At 40.9% G+C, this 20,081-nt stretch overlaps 1 protein-coding gene across 2 annotated transcripts in view; it reads right to left on the bottom strand.

Annotated features, from left to right (window-relative positions):
- Nucleotides 1-20,081, bottom strand: part of MAP2K5 (mitogen-activated protein kinase kinase 5) — a 141,044-nt gene that overhangs the window by 69,592 nt on the left and 51,371 nt on the right. For both annotated transcript variants that reach the window (XM_050903007.1, XM_050903008.1), the window contains exons 10-14: nt 19,042-19,110; nt 18,868-18,949; nt 14,832-14,893; nt 8,437-8,485; nt 915-988 (exon numbers count right to left, since the gene is read on the bottom strand). In XM_050903007.1, coding sequence (XP_050758964.1) covers nt 915-988; nt 8,437-8,485; nt 14,832-14,893; nt 18,868-18,949; nt 19,042-19,110 — 336 coding nt within the window. The remainder of the gene's footprint in view (nt 1-914; nt 989-8,436; nt 8,486-14,831; nt 14,894-18,867; nt 18,950-19,041; nt 19,111-20,081) is intronic.

The following is a 20,081-nucleotide window of genomic DNA, read 5'->3' as shown; positions in this document are numbered from 1 at the left end:
GTCTGTTAGAACAATATAAAGATAATGTGGAAATAAAATGGGCAATTATTCCTCATTTAACCTACAATCATCATTCCTATAAATCAACTAAAAATTATGTAAAAGGGAACAAATTTATCTGCAAAGGCATTAAAAATGATTAAATCTCTCTTTTGTTCGGAATGAGAGTTCCAATTTAAACAAGCACTGCATTACAGTTTATGGCAGATAACCTTAAACAATTCTGTTAAACAGGATGCTTATCGCTTTAGTACCCCAAACTAGTCTGATATAAAAAGTCAATTTGAAGTAGGATTGAACGCATTCATTTTTCAGTCAGCTGGCTCAAGATGTGAATAAAGCCACATTCATCACTTGAATGCAACGAGCACTAAATACGCTGGAGGGACAACAGACTCTGACAACTTATAATACAAGGCTGACCTTCTCTTTGGTCCTCATGTTTGGCTGAGAGTAAAGGTGCTGAAATTCAAATCAACATCACAGCAAGCTCATGGGTCACTATCAGAGAAGTTCTCCAGGGAGGCCCAAAATGGAAATTAATTAAAATTTGTGCTGCACATTGTAAAAGCCCACCACTATTGTTACTCCCAATATTAATTTTTATTGTGGGCCAGTTGGGCTCCCCAGACACGTCTCTCGTTCTGCCCTCCCTTTTGTCTGGCCAAAACGCTTTCATATCAAAGCTGCATATCAATGAAGTTTGCTATTCGTAAGTAGTAATTACAATATCAGCAGTTTTTACTGTCATTAAACAATGAACAATCATATTCAGATGAAGAAAAGTCGCCCAGAGATTAAAAATGAATAGGGCTGTCCCAGCAGAGGGGAGCTTGCTGTGGGGCTGTTTGTCTGGCAGCCAGGTGATTTTGACATTAGAAAGAGAGCGGGCAGATATCCGAAGGGGGAATTACCTGAGTGCTAACCCCAAAGTCACACAGCTTCACCTGGCCTCGCGTGTTCACCAACATATTAGACGGCTTCACGTCTGTTGAGGGAACAAAACTGGATTTAATCTATATTATCCCAGATACGCATCGTATATACTGAGATCGTTACGAATATTGGCGTGATGGGTTTTAATAGGAAGTATTTCAAAGATGTATTTCAAATGCAGCCTCTGGTTTGTAACAGTCAGTAGCACAGATGACATTATATCTGTACCTCTCAAATACTAATAATCCCTGTTATTAAACCATAGAATCATTTCGGTTGGAAAAGACCCTTAAGATCATCGAGTCCAAATTTGCAGATGACACCAATCTGGGAGGGAGAGCAAGCGCACTGAAGGATAGGACCTAGAATTCAAAGTGATCTTGACAAATTGGAAAATCAGACTGAAAAAATAAGATGAAATTCAACAGGGACAAGTGGAAGCACGACGTTTAGGCAGGGATTAACCAACTGCATAAATATAGGATTGAACAACTGCCTGGAGCGTAGGCTGGAGCAGGTCTGCAAAAAGGGACCTGCAGATTATGGCATGAAGTGGAAATGACAGAGAGGGAACGAACTCTGTCACTGGACAATTTAGGACCAAGCCAAAAGCAACGGTGCAAACAGTGAAGCCTGTTTTCGTGTCAAGGGATAGCTGGGCTGACCTTTTAAGGTTCATCCCAGCCCTGCGACTTTGTACTCTTAACACTGCAATTAACCCTACCTCCCTCTTCTCTAACAGCCCTCACTTAATTCCATGTAGTCACAAGAGCAGAATTTAATATTCTATAAAAATTACAAAGCGTCCCATACAAACACCTGTACATAGGAACACAGGCAAAACAGAAAACATACAAGTACGTTCGAGTCTCCTTCTGCTACAAGAACATACACAGTGCAGCTTTGCTCTTGTGCACACCATTATTCAAAGCTACTGGCTTCCACCTCCATGGCTTCTACTGCATAAAACGGCTCCAATCGCACAGTTTCAGAGCTTTTAGAGAGGTTAATGGCCAGCAACGCCTTAAAATGATTACTAATCCTGCTCCAGCAAAGAAAACATCAATGTGCATCGTAAAGCTAGATTCTCAGTGCAAAGATCTTAATGCTGACCCCCTCTGATGTCAGAAGAAGTTGCTACGCTTCTGCTGTATACTGTAAAATCGAGGTGTGAATAAACTGCTGAACATCCAGCCTGACTGTAGCGCAGGAAAAGTTGAGCATCTTTTCTGTTCCAAGGATGCCAGTCAGGAAGCATAATGTGCGCGTTATGGCCTGGCTTAAACTTGGGAAGATTAGAGCACAGTGGCTTTGCCTAATCGCTGCTTTCTTCTGTCAAAATGGATTAAAAGCAATAGCTCGTATCTTTGCCTTCTTTAAAAGTGAACACTAGTTGGGTGCAGATGGATGAAACCCAACTAGAAAAGAACCTAATTTTGTTTATCATTAGGTTTGCCTTTGTTTAGCAGATGTTTTCTAGTACCACAGTAGCTTGCTTAATTTGTCTCTGTAATGTAGAAATGTATAACCTCAATTAACAAGCTGATTAAATGCTTTCCTATATTTGAGCTAAAAATCCAGTTTAAAAAAGGGGAGCATTCAATAGTACGTTATATAGCTTAACTGGATCCGTACATTTTATGTTAGGTATCAATACTGCTGGTATGTTTTGCAATTTCCCCCCCAAAGCCAAAAGAAAAATCAGTCACGAGTGTCTCCATCATGTTACACCATTGACAGACCCAGTTTGTGCATCCTGATCTCCATTTCACCTTTAGGAATTCAATTCGCATGCTGCATTTTTGATGGATTTTTACCTATTCCCCCGCCTCAGGTGATGAGACAAAACACCGCTACAAAGCAATCCACACAGTCACAAAATCTCCCATACACTCCCCAACAACACTTTAGGAATGTTTTCTAACTAAAACTTCAGGAAAACTCAAACATTTGCCTGTGGCAACCCGCTAAGCAGTACACTCCTCTCTGGTGTCGAGTGACTTTGCTAAATCTAACAAGACATGCCAAGTACATCAGCAGGCTCTATCCTGAATCCCAAGAACAGTGAGTTGCACAGTAATCCTGTTTAACCTTCTTTCTAAAAATATGGCAGCCAATAGAGCTACCTCGTTACTAGGCTTGCGCTGAATTGTAATGAACTAAAATTGTAATGAACTAAGCGGCAGATGCAATTACACACACAGAAAATACCGACATTCTGCACCACGAGTCCAGCAGTTGACAGTACTAACACTTGTAAAAGAAAACTGCAGTATAACAAGAGGCTCTTGCTTTTAATTGTAAAGGACGTAACAAAAATCATTAATAACCAAACGGACAAGAGAAACATTTTGGTGCAGTACTGCTGGAAACAGGTTTGTGGGAGCAGGACCGGATCAACTGCGTTGTTTTTTAACAACGCATAAATCCTTTCACTCTGAGGGAAGGGTCTGGGAAGGCAGAAGGAAGCGCTAAGCGTGAAACACTATGACCTCACGGAAAGTGATGATGAGGCAACATGCACGTAGCCAAATTTTCTTTCTATAAGGACTCAACCACGTACACGTCACGAGTTCAGAGGAAGAGGCAGGGTGGTCTCCAAATGCAGCCCACAAGTCCTTGTTCCCTTACCACGACCCACCAGAGGAAACCACCACGCCACGTTTGTCCCTGGTCCCACCAGGGCTGCCCGGCTGGCACCAAGGAAGAGCCAAGGCTCTATCCAGCCATCACCTTGTGTCACTGGGGATCTGCGGATCCCATCTCCCCTTCCCTGCTACCATGTGGGATGTGACAGTAAGTGGATATAATTAAAAAACCATCTGTCATTCATTAAGCGTTGCTTGATCCTGAAATCCTTCCACAAACAAAACTTTAAAAAAAAAAAAATCGTAAAAAAATCATAAAAGAAAAAAAGCCCTCGGCGATCAGCTCGTGAAGGAAGGGAAGTCTATGCAAGTTGGGGACGCTACCTCTACTGAGCAAGCTGCAGCAAAACAAGCACTGCTAGGAACAAACACTATCTGTCCTTACAGTAGAATTTAAATAGCACTGCAAACGGGGGATTTAAGCAAATATTTGCTATGAATTCCAACAGTTGCGTTGGTTTCCTCAAGAAAAAAGGAAGTGACAATCCCAGACAAAAACGTCACTTCACAAAGCAGCTCGTATTGAAAGTGGGGAGAAAAATCACCCAATCAGTAAATTAGCCTTTTTGTTTCATAAACCGCTTCAGTTAATGGGTTAAACATTTTTTGGTTTTGGAAAACAAATGTGCATAAATAATGTTCTGCACCATCTGCTTGTGATTAATATTACTGTTTAGAAGTGAAAGAATTTAAACAAGAGCCAAAAGGGGTCATTATGCTCCCATTACCAGTGCTTGCTTAATACAAATGATTTCTATGAAGCATCATTATAGAGGATGAACAAGTCCTCTTTATGATACATCTAAGTCGTTTCACCTCTCTGCAAATAAATGGGACCTCCAAGCTCGCTCTTAGCAGTAAACAGAACTGTCAGAGGTTCAGCTTTTTGAACACCAAACATTTCAGTCATCTTCTTTTATTGAAAAGCAAACAGATTAATGATTGTGGGAAAAAAAAACCCGCAGGTTTTTAAAAGCTGTCTCTTGACTTTTTCTGTCTTTTAAAAATATAAAACTGCAATACGCCAGGTTCAAGGGAGACAAGAGATACAAAAGCACGATTTTACCTGCAGACAGCTCAGAGAACATTACTGTTAAAGTGAAGCTGCTGGAAGAATTAAAATATTTTCTTGCCATAACGACCTCATCAGCATGCTTTTTGCAGAGGCCAGGATTTTTTTTTTTTTTTTTTAAATAAGCCTAAGTGGTCCATGAGCGTGCATGTATGTGTTTAGCTATATGTATACACACGTAAGTATGTATATGTATACATATACATGCCCTAGTACTTGTTTGTGCTTCATTATATGTGGCACTAACGCTGATCATTTCTCACAAAGCTAAAAAGGCAGGGCGGGGGGGGTGTCAAATACGCCGCCCTGGCCGTCTTTGGTGAAATCCTCAGCAAACTACAGTTACTGCCGAGAAAATGGGAACACTCACCATCCATATTGCACGAGTGCCCGTCCCTACCAACCAGCACTCCTCAGCTCCAGTCGCTTATGTCAAAACAAAGAGGATTTGAGTATCCTTCTATGGGAATATCCCAGGGAAAAAAAAAAAGAGATGGTCTGAGTGATGCACAAACCTCCCTTCTGCCATAGACAGCCACGCAACCAACAGACAGGGCAGGAAGATCTCCAGATCATCAATTCTGCTCAACCTCGCACATCACAAACCAGAAAATACGTCCAAAACTCGGACACAAATTTAAAACCTAGTCAGAAAGCAAGGTGCCCAAACCGTGCGATACATACTGGCCCCCCAGTACACATACAGTCATGCATACAAATACTGATCAGTACAATTAAACACAAGCAGGTAACATTTATTTCATACATTTTTTTTAATAAGGAGGTGTGAACAGAGAAAAACATACCAGATAAAATCCATGCGGTCTATACTTATGCTTGAACTTAACAGATTTTGGTTTGTCTTTATACAAACTTTGACTTTGTACATGATTAGACTTGTTTAATTGCTAATTCTGTTTTAAATCTAAGTTAATTTCTCATTACCCTTCCATTTCTACTTCTTATCCTCTGGGGAAAAGAGCACACTTATCATTGGGACATTCTCACATCTTCCAAAGAAGTGGTGTAGGTGTTAATCTTATGTTTATGTTTGATGTGGGTGTGATGACTATGACTACAGCTTTGGGTTTATTAATATGCACGGCTATCACCTCATTAGTTGCAAGGTTTGTTTTGAAGTTAAGCTGTAATATTTGCTGAAATGTCTGATCTGGAATAAAAGACTTGCTCATTGTTTGTTTCCTTTGCTTTAATCGTTGCTCTAGTCACAAACTGTCGCTTGCTGCACTGCATTACACAGCTTCTTCACGACGATTGCTTCTCCACCTTCGTTATCACCACGGTGGAAATTCTTCACTTCTTAGCCTATGTGAGCTTCCTGCACGGTCTGCTTTATATGTGACAGCAAGGAAGTCAGGGTTAAATTTTCTTTCATTTACCTCTGCTGTATTAAAACCAGTAGACAGCTGAAGGAGATTACTTTGAGAAATAGGCATCCTCCTTGCACTGCATTACTCTGTGCCCATTTTTAAGATATAGAAGTATACACACATTTTCTGTATCTTAAAAACGGGTACAGAGTAATACTGAAAACCAATCCCTTGAGGAAACGCTGCTGAACCCTGGTATGCTAGTTATCCCCTCCATGGCATTTTGCAGTGCTGTTCTCACCTTGGTCCATCCAGCAACAGACCAAGGCCAGAAAAATTTGAAGTGTGATGAAAAACCAGTTTCCGCGCTTTTCTTCAGACCATAGCGAGGACCATACATAATTCATCAAAAACTCAGAGCTGCTCTTCAATCAAGGCAATGAAACCCATGCAGAAGGGGAGATTGTGTTTTACTGGCAAAGCAAAAATCAGACCCAGGTTCTAAATTTACAGCAGCAGCAGAATAAAATGTTACAGTTATAGTATTTATGCCTGACCACAACGCTCTCTCCAAATCATATTCAGTAGGTGGCCAGAATCTTTAATGAAAAAATTAAAAATGGAAAAAATTTCACATCTGCTCTTTTCTTTTTGGGTGTTATAAAAGTGTGGCAAAGACTGTGTAGCCTATGCAGAGCGATACTCAGCCACGGATGTCCCAGCTACCTTTTCTTTTCTATTTATTCTGACAATCGCTGTGGCAGCTCTGGCATCTAGACTGTTCACCCTCTTGCTGCGAGTGGATGGAGCTGATAAATCTCTGCGTCTGGCAACATTCAGGCTAGTAGGTGAAATGTTTAAACCACCATCAGAAATGAAGCCTCCTTGGTAACCTGTGTCTGCACCCAGTTGGTCGTGGACTCTGGGTTATTTCTGTTCTTTTAATCCAGCGACAGCCTAGGGTCAAATACACCAGCAGCCTTAGCATTTCACTCACCCTCTAATGGGGGGTAACAAAGCCAGGTCCTTACTTGATCTCTACTCACTCTTCTGGCCACAGCCCTCTTTCTCCCACCCAGGAGAGAGCCTGTGCTTTCACGTCAGAGCGATCCCCCACAAAGGAGATGCTGTGAGACCGAGGAGGAATTGAAGCTGATGTCCTGTTGCCCAGCTGCCGGCTGGGCCATTACACAAAGGAAGGATCAATCTCCTCCTCCACTACAAACAAACTCCACAAAAGCCTGAGGACAGTCTGAGCCTGCGCTCTAAGGAGGGGCAGGACCCCAATACATACTGGTAATTAGTGTTCCCTATTAGCCTGGTCTTCCCAACTCAGGGCACAGATTTCTGGATGACTCTCCGGAGGTGCCCGACTCCTTGCGCTGATCACACCAGGACAGCGGGCGCCCAACCCAGGCATGGCTCATCGCCTCGCCAGAGCCTCGCACCTACTTCTCAGCCACTCCAAAGCTAGGCACCCCAGCAGAAATGGTCTTACCTATTTGGTTTGCAACTTAAAAATTTTCTACGTGTCTCTCTACTTTACACTTCTCTTTCAATCACAAATGATGTCGGTTACTGCACGCTCCAACTGTGCACGCGGGCTGAGTGAGCAGATGGGTTAAATTAAACAGTATTGTTAGCAACATTAGGAACCAGAGCAGTTACTTTCAGACACTTTAGAAACATTATAAATGTAATGAGTTTCTCTTTCTTTTTTTTTTTGGGGGGGGGGGCGGGGTGGTGGTGGTGGTGTAGGGGGAAGGGCTTCTTTGTTCTTTAAACAGCATCTTCCACTGTTTCCAGAACGGACGTTGTTATTGAAAGGTCTAGTATATCTGAATTAACTTACCACAATAGACAAATTTTTAACAAAATGTAACAACACTAAAAAGCAAGAAATAAATGAGAAGTTTAAAAAAATACAGATTAGCTTCAGGAAGGAGAATAAATAGCAAAACCCCAAAATGGCTTATGTCCAAGCAGGTTTAAAGTTTCTTTAATTATTCATGACCATGTTAGAGGAGAGCGGGCCACAATTTTAGAGACCTGAGACTCTGGCAACGCTTGTGGCTGTCACGTGAGATTTCTGAAGTACATAAGAAAATTCATTATCTATCTTCTATTTTCAATACTAGTCAAACATCTGATTTTCCTTGCTGATTTTTCCACTGGGCACCCGTTTGTAAACCTAAGCATCTAAATCTCTATAAAATTAATTTCTCTCTTTAGTCTTTTTCTTTGTAGGGGAGGAGGGAGGGCAATAAAAGAGAACAGCAGTAAAAATATTTTATCAGAAAATCTGCAAGGCTAATGAGTAAGATTCATTCTGCATTACTCCACTGGAATCAAACCAGATGTTAGTATGGTCTACTGTCTCTGTAGAAAGTGTTGTTAAAATGAAATAATATGGTATTTCATTGGAAAACAGAAAACATCTGTTACTCACCTCTGTGTAAAATCTTTAGACTCCATAAATAGGTAAGACCTTTCACAACCTGAATTTAAAAGAAAAACCAACAACACATATTAAAGATTCCTGGTAACAAACACTACGCATCTCAGCTGGCGCGAGTTGTTAAAGACACGAGTTCCAACGAAGAACGGAGCCAGGAGCACGAAAAGGTGAGACAAAGCATCCCTTCCAAAGGATCACAGGACCCAGATGAACCCCTGCTGCAAACCTGCTGCGGACTACACGGCAACAGGTTCCTTAAGAACACACAAATAAGCTTCTTCCCAGGGTCTGTAAGTTGGAAGTTAGTCGAGCTTATACTGAATCCCTTTAGGCATTTCAATGTACTTTTAATTCATCTATCTTTGCTAGGGTGTTAAAAATCATGAAAGACAAAGTGCATGATGATTTGTCTTCTTGCAACAAAAGCAACCCAGTGAAATTAAAGGCCAGAAAACAATAAAGTCTCTAACATCCTCTTCCACTTCGTCCTCCCTTTCCCTTTCTTTCCACTTGGTGCATCTGTACTTTTTCCTCCTTTACTTCCCATGCTTTTACTTACTCAATGCAAATGCTGAACATTTCTTCTAGAACTGTGTAAATTGTCTCATTCTTCATATTACTCATCCTGGACCAAACACAAATCTTACTGTATCCCATAGCCCTAGAAAATACAATTGGGAACCCTAAAAGATAAGAATTGGGGCAGACTTTGGCCTGCTATTGTAGAATTTGCTCCTTCTACTACCTAAACTCAGAAACCTGTTACTCCAGTACTGCATTGGAGTGCCTTATGTATGAGATGCATTTTAATGAAAATTTGTAGCACAAGCATTTGTACTGTGAATGCAGGAGCATTTCCCAAAACAACCACCCACGACACTTCCTTACACAGAATACGTGCATACAGCTCTTTCAGAACCAACAAGATCATCACTGGATTCAACTGCCACTCTTATTTATTTTCTATATACAATAAGATAGCCCCAAATTAAACAAGCCATTCCGTCAACTCCCTAAGAGAGCAGTTGGGTGTTACAAGTTATCCTCTCTGCAGGTTTTGCTTCCGTAAAGTAATTAAACTCCAATACTACTTGCATTTTTAACATTGTAATTTTTCCCCTAGATTTACTACTTTTACAAGCCCAGAGAACTAACAAGATTCAACAAACATATTTCTACTACTGCTTACTTTTTACCCAAACCATCCCTGCTGTCTCAGCCAGCTTTTTTAATAGAGCAAATCTTTTTTATGAAGTTTCCATCTACGAGATGACATTTCATTCATTTTCCTGAGACACTCTCTTTGTGCATCTCCAGAACAATAAAGCATTTCCGACATTTGTGAAGTTGCATGAGTTTTTCAGACAAAACAATTACATTCTTTTCATTGTCCAAGTAGACCGAAATGAAATTACTTCTGTTACAGTGATCAAGCAGAAGTGCTAAAAATATTATACAGTGTGAAAGCAGATAGCATAGTAATTTTCAGCCTTCTTATTGGATTAGAAACTCTTTTAAAAATTTATTCTGTAACCAAAAACAACGTCAGTGGAATCTGAATCTTTTTTGTAAAGGAAATAACAATTCCGGGTCCCCAGTAAATTGCTCTGGGTGGCAATTCCTCAGTGTTAAAACTCGCACTCCACACCCAAGTATCTCATGGCCTCAGAGGGTAATTACCTGTAACAAAAGGCCTTAGTCAAATTCCGCGTGCCCAGCGGTACGGCCTTGTTCACGTTAGACTTTCAAAAAGCAAAACAGGGGAATTCTACTCACACGGCATTTTGACATAAGAAGGAGGAGGGAAAAAAAAGTATTATTGCAAAAATAAATAAAAGGGGGTGCAGCATTTCAGGCTTCCTCCAATGGTGAAAGTGATTTTGAGCATAGTAAGGTTCTTTGATCACTAAACATATATTTAGACTATTTAAACTCTTTAAAATCATTATAAAATTATTTAATTTATTTTAAAGCATGTATTCATAGAAAAAAGGAAACATTTCCTGTGGAAAAAAATCAACAGCTGTGAGTTATTAAACATCTTTATTATGGAACACGTGCTGAATAAGCAGTTATAAAAGACACGGTATTAAACAAACTCTCACATTCAGATTCTCTCAGCATCAGCGTACAAAAGGAATGAAAAGAGTTTTTCCCTTTATCCTGGGCTGCAAATATGCACACAGGAGCCCCCCAAATGGACTAAGTACCGTTATTCACTTACCTTACATTTGCCTATTAGGGAAGGACTCTTAAGTATTAAATATTATTCTAAAATGGTGCTGGAAGAGAGTATCTTTTGATTGAACATCTAGCAGGAATTATTGGTATTCAGTAAAGTAGGTTTTACAACAATGACTTGACAAAGCCTTGACACAAAAAGTACTTCTACCTGCTGTCAATCACTCACTCTCTTGACAGTTCAAGTGCACATCCTTTCAGGGAGAACTTCAATCAACATTAGCACTCAAAATACAGTGCACAATGTCACTGCTTCAGAAATTGAAGTGAAAATAAATGTGTGAAGTGGCAAGCAAAGGTAGAACAGATTTTACATTGGCAGACCCAAATAAGTACACATCAGTATGAAAACAGGAGCGACCACAACATCTCTTTGGGGTTCCCAAGACAGCCTTTTCCTTTGGAAAACAACACCAGCCCTTCGCACCAATAAAGAACACAAGAAAGAAGAGAGATTTCCCCTTCTCGTTGACACCGTCTCATACGGGCAACCAGGATGAATGTTATGATGAAGTCAGAGACCCCTCCAGCTTCTTGGGGACCCAAGCCTCAGCAGACTCTACCTCTCTCTTACCACTTTATCCTGCCCCGAAAAAAAAGTGCTTCTCCCCAAGCCCTGGCAAATGCTTTCCTCCTTTAAGGATTTCTTTTCACTGCCTTGCTTTATTTTCAGCATTCTGTCTTTCAGCCTCAAACCTCCCCCCGACTCTTTACTCCTCAAAAAAGTAACCAAGAGAGAAGAGTATCGCACTCGGCAATACATTCCTGCTATTTCAGCTTGAAAGCTGATTGTCCACCTCAATTAATGGTAATCACTTCTTCAATGGGAAATGGATAAAAAGAATGCAAAAGAACGCTATGGTGTATACACTACATATATGCTACATGGCTCTGTGATAGCCAGTCTACTTCTCAGCAGGTAAGGGTTCACCATCAGAAAAAATACAGTGGCAGTTGCTGTCATCAGAAAAATGTTTGATTGTCTCAGCAGACAAAATTCTCTTCGGGTTTCTGCCAAATCATGAGAAAGTCTGGTTGGGAGGGAAGTGTATGAGAAAGCAAGTACCATTCATGCCCATTAGGCAGTGCATTGCAGGTACCTGGTAGGTATTTATACCAGTATTTCAAGGAAATGAGTAGCAACATCGTCCCATCCTTTTGGCTACAGAAAGTCAGGATTATCAAGAAAGGGATGTCTCTCAGGTAGTTCAGCTCCAGCCTGCGGAGATCAAAGAGCGCAAGGAAATGACCTTGAGTACAACTCAGTGTTTAATTGAGGAAGCGGAGCGCAGGGGCAACGTGCTCCCTTTGCCATGTCGTATGGAGCAGACACAGATCTTGTTCTAGACCAGCTGGAATTTCCTGCACCTTTCATGCTCGTTGCTGTGAGTAGCACAATCGTTTTTAAGGGCTGTCAGTCCACCGCTTTTCATGGCAATTAAATTTGTATAACAAGAAAAGAAGCAAGAAAATCATCAAGTCAGAGTGAGAGGAATGCTGGGATGCTGCTAAATGTCTATACGTGCCTGCATCATTTTCCTCTGGAAACGGTTTCACGTAAAAACTTCTACAAATATAACAAAAGGGTATTCTAATTAACAGATGTGCAGGTCACACATATTATTAAGCAGCTCCAATAGACTAATGCATTGTACATGTCTCGGGAGAATAAAAGACAAATGACTCCGTATACATCGTGCAAGGAAGGTAGAAAGAAAACATACAGACTGGAAAAAGAGAGACTACGGAAGCTCCAGATTTTGTCCACAGAATCCATCCGTGCGAGCTCCAGCTTTTGTTTAACGTTCTCCTTCTCATCAGTACATGAACAGAAATCCTCCAGGCTTTGGGTAATCTTCCCAAGCTGTTCAGGGTGGGGATTACGGTGTCTGCGTACAGTACTTGGCAAAAAGGCGCCCCAACCCACAAAATGGGCTGCTGGGCTCTACTGAAATGTCAGCCACCAAGATGCGGGGTAGCCATTTGTGAAGACTTAGAGGAGCCATTCCTGCTGCCACTGATAAATTCTAGAGAAAACAAACGCTTTCACAGCCTCCTTCCAACAAGTCTACTATGCCAACTGAGCAAAAAAATCAGCACCAGAGCAGAGGAAGCTGCCAGTGCTGGTTCAGCCTCAGCGCACACCTTCTGTTATGGAGAAGCAGGAGAAAGGGGCGAGTTCCTTCTCTGAAGGCACCCGCTCCTTTGTTCACCTTTTTCCTGACCCCCTGCACTGCAGCGGCCACAGTACACATTGCTAAAGCAGCAAATAAAATAACTAGAAAAAGTTAAGTATCAGCTCACCGTCCATGTCAGGGAGTCACGCTCACTAACTAACAGATTTGTAAAGAGATGACCCTGCAGGTGAACAAAAAAAATACATCTATCAAGACATAAAAGATGAGGCTGAAGCACCACCATTATGGATAAGTGAAAAATCGGAAGAGAACATCTGCAGAATACCAAGCCAGGTGGGCTGGGGAGGGTGGGGGAGAGGAGAGACAAAAGCAAGTAAGGAAATGATAAGGTAAGTTAGTGTGGATGTATTAAGTACACAACATGAAGTCTGATAAGGAAAAGGAGAAGGAATAAGCACCTGAAGAAATGCTTGAAGGCCCATCCCAGTATTATTACACTATACACATGCTACTTAGCGTCAGGAATATGAGGACACTGTGAGCAACTTATCATTCATTGCTCCATAGGGAAGAAGAGATGAAACGTTTTTACTCTGAACTAAAGGTGAAAAGCATTCAAATTCCATAAAAAACTGCTAGGCTATATAATGAGCAGATTTGAAGCTACTTAGAGGAAACAGCATCAGAGAAGGATGTTCATCACCCTGGGCAGGCCACACAAATTAAGAGAAAGTAGAGCTGTGAATTACAATGAACAGAGACTAAATAGCTGCCTGTGTTGGATTAAAGGATTTAAATTGTCAGCTTGATGTATAATGAATGTGAAAACCCAGCACTTAATTAAATGGCACATGATAGAATAACTTTGTTATGCTTTAAACTGCTTAAGTTATCAAAGTATTCCTTATATTTAGCAATTGTTTAGTAGTATCTCTCTCCCTTGTGAGATCCACGAAGACATTGGTCATTTACCCTGTGTTCAGCTGTGGCAAAATATGGAACTTCCCCCCCCCCCCCCCCCCCCCCTTCTTTTTTTTTGGTTGTTCTGTAATTTGAGTTTTCAATCACGGCTAGCGGATTTCTAGCAACGCGGTCACTGAACGCTGCTGAGACACAATGATAGGCTTCCAGGTGCTCTAAGGATCCCACTGTCAACACCTCGCTACCAAACTGAGTAGACACTGGGGATTGATAGTTCTTCCTAGATCACAGACCATCTCCCTGCTCATCACCCCTAAAATGACTATTAGCTCGTCAGCCGTGACTGCTCACGTGTGAAGGGTCCCAGCACAGGGGCGAGAGAGCAGCCTGTCCCCAGGCAGCCTTTGTCAGGCATGGCTTCTGCCAAATAAAAACTTCAGCCTCCTCCTTATCTGCGTTAAGGAGTACATCCGCCACAGGGGAAGACAGAAAACGTGTTCTGCCATTGCATTTTGATAACAGGAAACGACTTAATTTTTCAACCTGGGAAGCAAACCTACTTGAGTTACTTTGTACTGAATAAGGACAGTTAGAATGGAAATCACACACGAGAAGCAGCAGACGAGGGATCACCGTAAGGGCTAGGACAGGGCTTCTGAATCACTTTTTAAAGGAACCATATAGCACAGAAGGACTTAAAGGCTAAACAAAGGCGATTAAGAGGACCACTCCATCCTATGAGAGCTGATATGAAGAAACATGGCTGCACAGTTCTCCAGCAAATTCATGATTTTTTTTTTTTCTTATCCTATTCCATTTATCACATCCTTTTACATTTCTTGAGCCTCCGGCAACTTATGTGTTGGTCATTCAAAAGGAAGGTTTCCTTAACCCCGGTGTCCTTGTGCACACAGGATGGTTAGGAAGGGCACGAGATAGGAAGGACCCTCCCTTTTCCACAGAAACAATGAGGACACGGAGCCTGGAGATGACTCAGTGTCCCAAAGGGCCACGTGCGCACTCAAATCAGGAGACGCGTTACATGCACAATCAACAACTGAAAGACAACAAGAAAAAAGTACTTACAGCTACTGCTATTCTTCCGAGTACGTGTTCTGGAATTTTTCTATAAACATCCAAAGAACCCCCTGCAGGGACAAACAAAATGTGCTTAGGTAATACAAAATGAAATACTGCCCTAGATTTGAAGTCACAAGGGTTTTCTAGGCCTTGGTTATTAATAAAAACACCATCAATGATATAACAATAACTGTGTCAGAAATAACTGACCTTAAAAATCTACCAAACTCTGAATAAACACATGAAACAGTACTCAGGTCTCTTTTCACCCACGTTACTTATTTTTGCTTGCAGCATTAATACTAAAACTCCTTTTAGAAAACCTCCCAGTCACAGGACAGAATATTGGAGAACTCAAACCCACCAGGCTTGGCGTAACTTCTCGGGAATAACAAAGTCATCCCAAAAAGCAACAGTGGACTTCAAAGTCCAAAGTATCCTAACCCTTGTCCCCAAAACCTGGTGCTAACGTTACACGGTATCTGATACAATGCTTAGGTACATGCTTAAAGCTGTTTCCTCCTGATGATCAAACCAGTGAAAGGTTGGTTGAGTGCTGCAGTCTGTAAATGAAAGACAAGGAGCTCCTGGGCAAGCAGATAAGTTTTGCCAGTAAACTCCAGTATGGGACAAAACTTACTGTCTGGCATAACCCTCTCCAGCCAGCATCACACACTCATGGGGAAAGCGAGAAACCTAAGTGCCCCTAATCCCTAAGGGACTGGGAAGGATTGTTTCCCTTATCTCCCAGACAGGAGAGTCATGATCTATCCAGCGTTCAAAATGTCCCTGGGGTGAAATACAAATTCCTGGGCAAGAAAGTAAATTTAAAATTGAGAATTAAAAATATCCAAGTAGAATGGCCAAAAAAAAAAAAAAAAAAAAAAGAAAAAGGACAAGCAAATTACAGGCAGAGGATAGCACACTTAGCTTGCAAGAGCATGTTGTTTTATTCAAGGCTTTGAGGTTCTCAGAAGCGCTCAGCACTGATCTAACTCTGCTCTCAGTGTAGCATATAGATTTTACTGATGACACCACTGGGAAAAGAGTTAGGCCAATACTCAGCAATTAAGAAAACTACACCTTGTACTTTGCTTACGGTTCAGTTTTTAAAAGTAAAAGCCATTCATTCTGAAATGCTGCAATCCAAAGAAGTCACAAGGTCCTTAACTCCAGTCTTCAGCCTTATTTATACAATAGTTCTTATTTATACTATACTTCCTATTCTAATGAGTGGGGTTTTGTGGTGGTTCTTGGTTTTTTCCCCTCATTTTCCTCATCATCTCTACTGTCAGAAATACAGTATGTGTTTGTCTTCACTAATGTTGCTCTGATTCCAGGTCACTGAAACTACTATTTGTTCATTAAGTTTAGTCGTTCAACTTATATCGTACACATTGCTTGTGGATTTAAAACCTCAGTTTTAAAAGTAAATGTAAGTACTAATTAATAGAAATAAAAGCATGTAGCATCACAGATACCTACTGCTCATTACAAAAGCCAAACAGAAGGCAATCATATGGCAGGTGGTTCCTGTTAATGCTTAAAACTTATCCTTAAATTTTGGACAAAAAAAGGCCTATTTTCATACACCAAACTGCTATGTCTTGCTATTCCAGATGTCACTAAAGGTAGTGCTGTTTGAAAAATGAAGGAAAGTATCTTTTTGCAAACAATCACAGAAATCTGCCATTTTTCTGTGGACAAAAATTCTGTAGCGGACAACATTTCCAAATCCAAATATATAATGTTAGCACCCAAATCTATGTGTAGACCTCTAGGTGCAGTCCGGTAACCTGCACCTCTCGCTGTTTTTAAGGCGAATTTAGCGGGTGTTCAGCAGTTTCCAGGAAAAGAGGCAACAACATAAGTAAAAGGCAATAGTACATTTCACCATCTTCATTTACAAGAACATCATCTTTATTATAAATATAAAAGGGCAAAGATTAGAAAGCCTCATTTCACATCTCTGTTGCTCTTTAAAATCAACTGGCAGGTGGGAGGGTGAGCCAGGTCAGTTCAACCTCAGTGGTTTGATATTTGCAGACTTGGAGTTACTTGGCTTTCTCCTGCTTGCAGGTGCCGGGAAAGAACCAATATGGCACTCTATGTGCACCTTTTCCCTATGCGTACCCCTGCGCCACGAGTATCCCAAAGGATGCAGATCCACCTGTATCTAGGTAATTCATAAAGGAAATACCTATGTTTTGTAATATGGTACAGGATACAACTGGGCAAAGAGAGTCAAGGGATACGGATTCAGGAAATATTACAAACTGGCCTACGACAGTCAAAAGGGCTAAAAATTTGTCAAGGTTAAAGCTGTTCATCTGCAGGATAAGAAAGTATTTTTTCTTATCTTTACCTGCATCCTTACACATCAAAATTAAAGGTTTGGGAAAAAAAAAAAAAAGGGCAAGGTCCCTTTATTTGCATTTTGTTCTTCCTTTAAATGATTGCTGTTGCTTTCTGCCAGGAGTGCACAACATGAGGCAGATCAGAGGTCATCTCCAGTATAATTCCAAGTAATTTGTGCATTGTCAGTAAACACCATCGTTGTGCAACATCATGAAGGATGCATACCCTAAAGGCTTAAATATTTTCAAACAAGAATGCAGAACTGCAAGCATTTATGTCCATCACTTTTAGAAAAAAAATCTCTGAATTAGTAGGAGCATACATATTCCAGGCAGATGCATGTTTTGGCATGAGCAGATGCTTCCTGACCGCATGTGACTACTGCTTAACACAGGCTTGCAAGTCTGAGTGCAACTGCAAGGACAGAACAGAGAAATGGCTAACAGTCACACAGCACGAGAACAGCAAAGAATTTAACTTGGGGGCTTTGTTGAATAAATGTAATACTGTTTCACCAAATACGGAAAATTTGAGAGAATACTCATACTTGGAAATGGGGCACAGTGATTGCTGGGACAGAGGTGGTAAGTGTAAAAAGAGAGAAATAACAGTAATGACAGACCATTTTAATAGGAAGAAAACAAAATGCACCATAAAACTCTAAAGGGCTTTATCCGTGGTCCCTATCAGAAAGAAAGAAGCTACTCAACGATGCTTAATGGTATGCATTTGGCTTTGGAAATTTTTCCTGCCAGAAAGCCTTCCCTCCACAGTAAACTTTTTTGTTTGCAAGATTCTTACTTCTTCATATCCAGCCTAACTGAACCTTTGTGAAAAACCCGGATAGGGCATAAAATGCTGGCTCATAAAGAAAATCCTAGAGAGAGTAATAGACTACTGCTTGTAACAACAACGTGATGTTAGAAGTTGAACGCTGCGAAGAGGGTTCTTGCGCACGAGACACAAGGGGACCGCATCTGTCATGAGACACACTCTCAGAATTGATACACAGAGGGCAGCAATGATTATAAATTGCTGTAATCAGTACACTTTTCCTGCCTTTTCTCCAGGAATGCCACACAGCACAAGATTTCAAAGCAAAGTACTAATGCGTCTCCATAATGACAGTAGCATCAGACTGTGGGGAAGGGGATACTGTAGGTCTGCAGATTCATAGAGGGAGAAACAAGAGTACACTCAAAAAGAAACTCAGCGCAGCGCTGCTAAACAGCTGTGTTAGAAAATAATTCCTTGTCTTGCAATTAAGAGACGATTTCCACTGAAAACACATAGGACATTGGGTTAATAGATTTCTTTAAAAGAAAATCTGTTTTGGCTATCAAAACAGTAAAAGTGAGGAACAGCTGTTTTGTCAGCGAGGACAGATTGTATGGAAGACTCAAATATCAAACCACAAATTAAGCTAGCATTTATTTCTGTTCTATTTACATTTTCAATAAAAGTAAGCGAAGTTACACTTGGGAAAATACAGCATACCATGGAGAATATAACACAATCCCAATACTAACCTGGTTTTTTTTTAAAACTACCTGCAAAGTTATCAATACTTTACATTTTCCAGTCATACTACTGCATTTTGCTCCACTCTGGAAAAGCACATCTTTATATGATTTTTCCCATTTACATACTTAGCAATCAAAAGCACACTAGATACACAACTCACCATCCATGAACTCTGTACACAATGAAATTCTGTTTTCTACAAAAAAAGCACCGTAAAATCCTATGATATATGATGAGTCGCACTGGAAAAAGAAAGGAAAAAGAGAAGCCTGTTTTAAAATTTGCTGTAAGAAGATTATAAGCAAGAATAATGAAAATGAGAAAATCTATATACCTTATAAAGAATTTCTAACTCCGACATTATCTGCTTCTGGAGTTCCAGTGTTATGTCTAAGGGTATGACCTAAAATACAAAAGACGGATGTATGATCAGAGTTGACACAAAAAGTGAATGATTCAAAATAAAAAAGTGAAGATCCATGTATTAATTGTCCTTATGTGAGAAAAGGAAAGAGAGGAATAGGTGGAAAGAATATTTTAATAGAGCGATGAGCAAAGGAAGGAAACGGAAACGAAAGGACAGACTTATTTACTTTTAAAGGTCAGTGACAAGTACACTAAGTTATACAGCCAATTTTATCCATGAAATGTCATAAGGTTTGTGGTTTAACCATTTGACCAAGAGACGAGTTAGAACTTGAACACAAGCCCCACATGTAACGTATAGAGCAGGCGTGGCAGATCTGCAGGTCAGTAAACTCGGAGTTGCTGCTCATTCACCCGAAGTGCCATCAGCGCCCAGCTCCTGCCCGGTACAGCCTCCTCCCCATCTGCCCAGCACCGATTCTTCTCGCTGCAAAGACGTTCTTGTGAAAAAGCCCGGAAGGCTGTGACCCCGGCAGGCCTTGCTGAATGTGCCGATGTTAACTCTCAGGGCTAAATAAGTACTGTGGTATTGAAAGTATCTCTGAATGTCTCAGCGGTGCCCTAAATGAGTGTCTCTTACCACCACTCTTACAGTTTCAGTTTCTTCAATATTTACCCCCTTTTTTATATAAATTCCTAATACTGTATGAAACATGGAAAACTGTTAAATATACAGGAAAAAAAAGCAGATGATAGCTGATGGTACAGATGCTTAGGTAAGCATCACCAAAGCATTCCTCAAAACAACTACAAACGACCTGCCTTTGCGTGCTCAGCAGCTCAAACCAGCCGCTCACTGTCCCGCTTATCTGCTGCTTCCTTCATCCATGCCCTCGTTTTTCAGCATTTTGAGCCAGGCTGCTAACCAGGACTAAAGTACCACGTGCTGCAGTGAAGGTGGGGTGCACTGTCTGGAGTTAGAAGTTTTCACGATTTTCAAGGCAGACC

Source organism: Gymnogyps californianus, chromosome 11 (assembly GCF_018139145.2).
Source record: "Gymnogyps californianus isolate 813 chromosome 11, ASM1813914v2, whole genome shotgun sequence".
NCBI classification, from domain to species: Eukaryota; Metazoa; Chordata; class Aves; order Accipitriformes; family Cathartidae; genus Gymnogyps; species Gymnogyps californianus.
The sequence above is the reverse complement of the archived record's forward strand: the minus strand, read 5'-3'. Positions and strand labels throughout refer to the sequence as shown.